Here is a 1,495-nt window from a genome sequence, read left to right on the forward strand (position 1 = left end):
TGCGTTTGCGGGGCACGGTTACCGGATATGCCTTGATGTCCGTCTGTCTGTCCATCTCAAACCAAAACTTGAAAAGCTGGCGTGTGATTTGAATGGTGTGCGACGCCCGTTCACCTTGAGAACGCTGCTCCAGGGCCTTACCCCCCGCTCTCCCCCACATACACACGCACACAGGTGTGCATGGGCGGGGTGTCATGTGTAATGTGATGTTGGGGGTAAATGGCAGTACACTTTCGTGTACGACCCGGATATCAACCGGATGATGGCCCTCTTGCATTTGCCCGCAGGACGCTGACGACCCCTCCGACCTGGTGTGTCTGAGGACCCGGAAACTGCATTACGGCAACACGTTCAGTTACTCACGGGTGGGTCGGTGGGCAGCTTTGGATATGTATGTGTGTTGTTGATGTTGTTGATGTTGATGTTTTTGTAATTACAGAGGGCTGCCAAGTTTCTATACCGCAAGGCAAAGAAACCACGAGCCAAAGGGCACATCGCCTGTTTGTGTGCGTGTGTGTGTGGTTCGGTGGGGGGGGTCCTGCGTGCATCGTTTCGTTGGAAGTTGGGTCTTAAGTTGGTCTGGGCCGGGACTGCTATAATCTTTGGTCAGCCACCAGCTTTTGTGGAGGCGGTGGGGGACCCACCCGGATCCTCACACGACCAACTGGGCAACGCAGGGGGGGGCCGGCGCTGCAGGGGGCGGATGAGGGAAGGGCGGTGCTGCGCTGGGCAACGCAGGGGGGGGCGGCGCTGCAGGGGGCGGATGAGGGAAGGGCGGCGCTGCGCTGGGCGGCGCAGGGGAGGGCGGCGTGGGGTGGTGGTGAATGTACGGCATTCCCTGCAGTTTCCGAGTCTTAATGTACGGTGTTATATACTATGGCCGGCGGCGGTGACGACTCCTGGCTGCAGGTCAAGTTCATTTTGGGGCTTGTGCACGGCCTTGCCAACGGTGCACCTGTTATGACCCGTGGGTCATGGAAGCACCGCACGCATTTCGGTCCGGCTCTGTGGCCGCCGCAGCCGCCGCCGTCCGCGTCATCTCCGCCTACTGGTGCTGCAGCGACAGCGGCGGCGAGCTCTTCCTCCAGCGCAGCCGCAGATCGGGTTGCTGCTGCTGCTGGCGGTGCTGCTGGCGGTGCTGCTGGCGGTGCTGCTGGCGGTGCTGCTGGCGGTGCTGCTGGCGGTGCTGCTGGTGGTGGTTCCTTAGGTGGTCTCAGCCCGGGTGTCCTCCTATCCAGAGTTGATATCAACCTGAGTGCTGACGTGTTCGACATCGTGCACGACGCCCAGGTGGGCTGGGCTGTCTTGTCTTGGTTTGGTTCGTTCGGTTGAGTTCGTTAGGGTCTGGGCAGGTTGAGTTGGGTTGGTTAAGAGTAGGTTAACAGGGTGGGTTGGGATGGGGGGGGGGGTAAGAATGCACTCATGAAGCGAAGGAAAGCGCCCCGGAACTTGGGTTGATTCTTACAGCTATCACCCCATCCACACACACATATCA

At 59.9% G+C, this 1,495-nt stretch overlaps 1 protein-coding gene across 1 annotated transcript in view; it reads left to right on the top strand.

Annotated features, from left to right (window-relative positions):
- Positions 1-1,495, top strand: part of VOLCADRAFT_95552 (uncharacterized protein) — a gene marked incomplete at both ends in the record, with an annotated part of 11,062 nt that overhangs the window by 9,213 nt on the left and 354 nt on the right. Inside the window, 4 exons of the mRNA XM_002954597.1 lie at positions 175-215; positions 288-365; positions 910-967; positions 1,061-1,290. Coding sequence (XP_002954643.1) covers positions 175-215; positions 288-365; positions 910-967; positions 1,061-1,290 — 407 coding nt within the window. The remainder of the gene's footprint in view (positions 1-174; positions 216-287; positions 366-909; positions 968-1,060; positions 1,291-1,495) is intronic.

Source organism: Volvox carteri (assembly GCF_000143455.1).
Source record: "Volvox carteri f. nagariensis unplaced genomic scaffold VOLCAscaffold_44, whole genome shotgun sequence".
NCBI lineage: Eukaryota > Viridiplantae > Chlorophyta > Chlorophyceae > Chlamydomonadales > Volvocaceae > Volvox > Volvox carteri.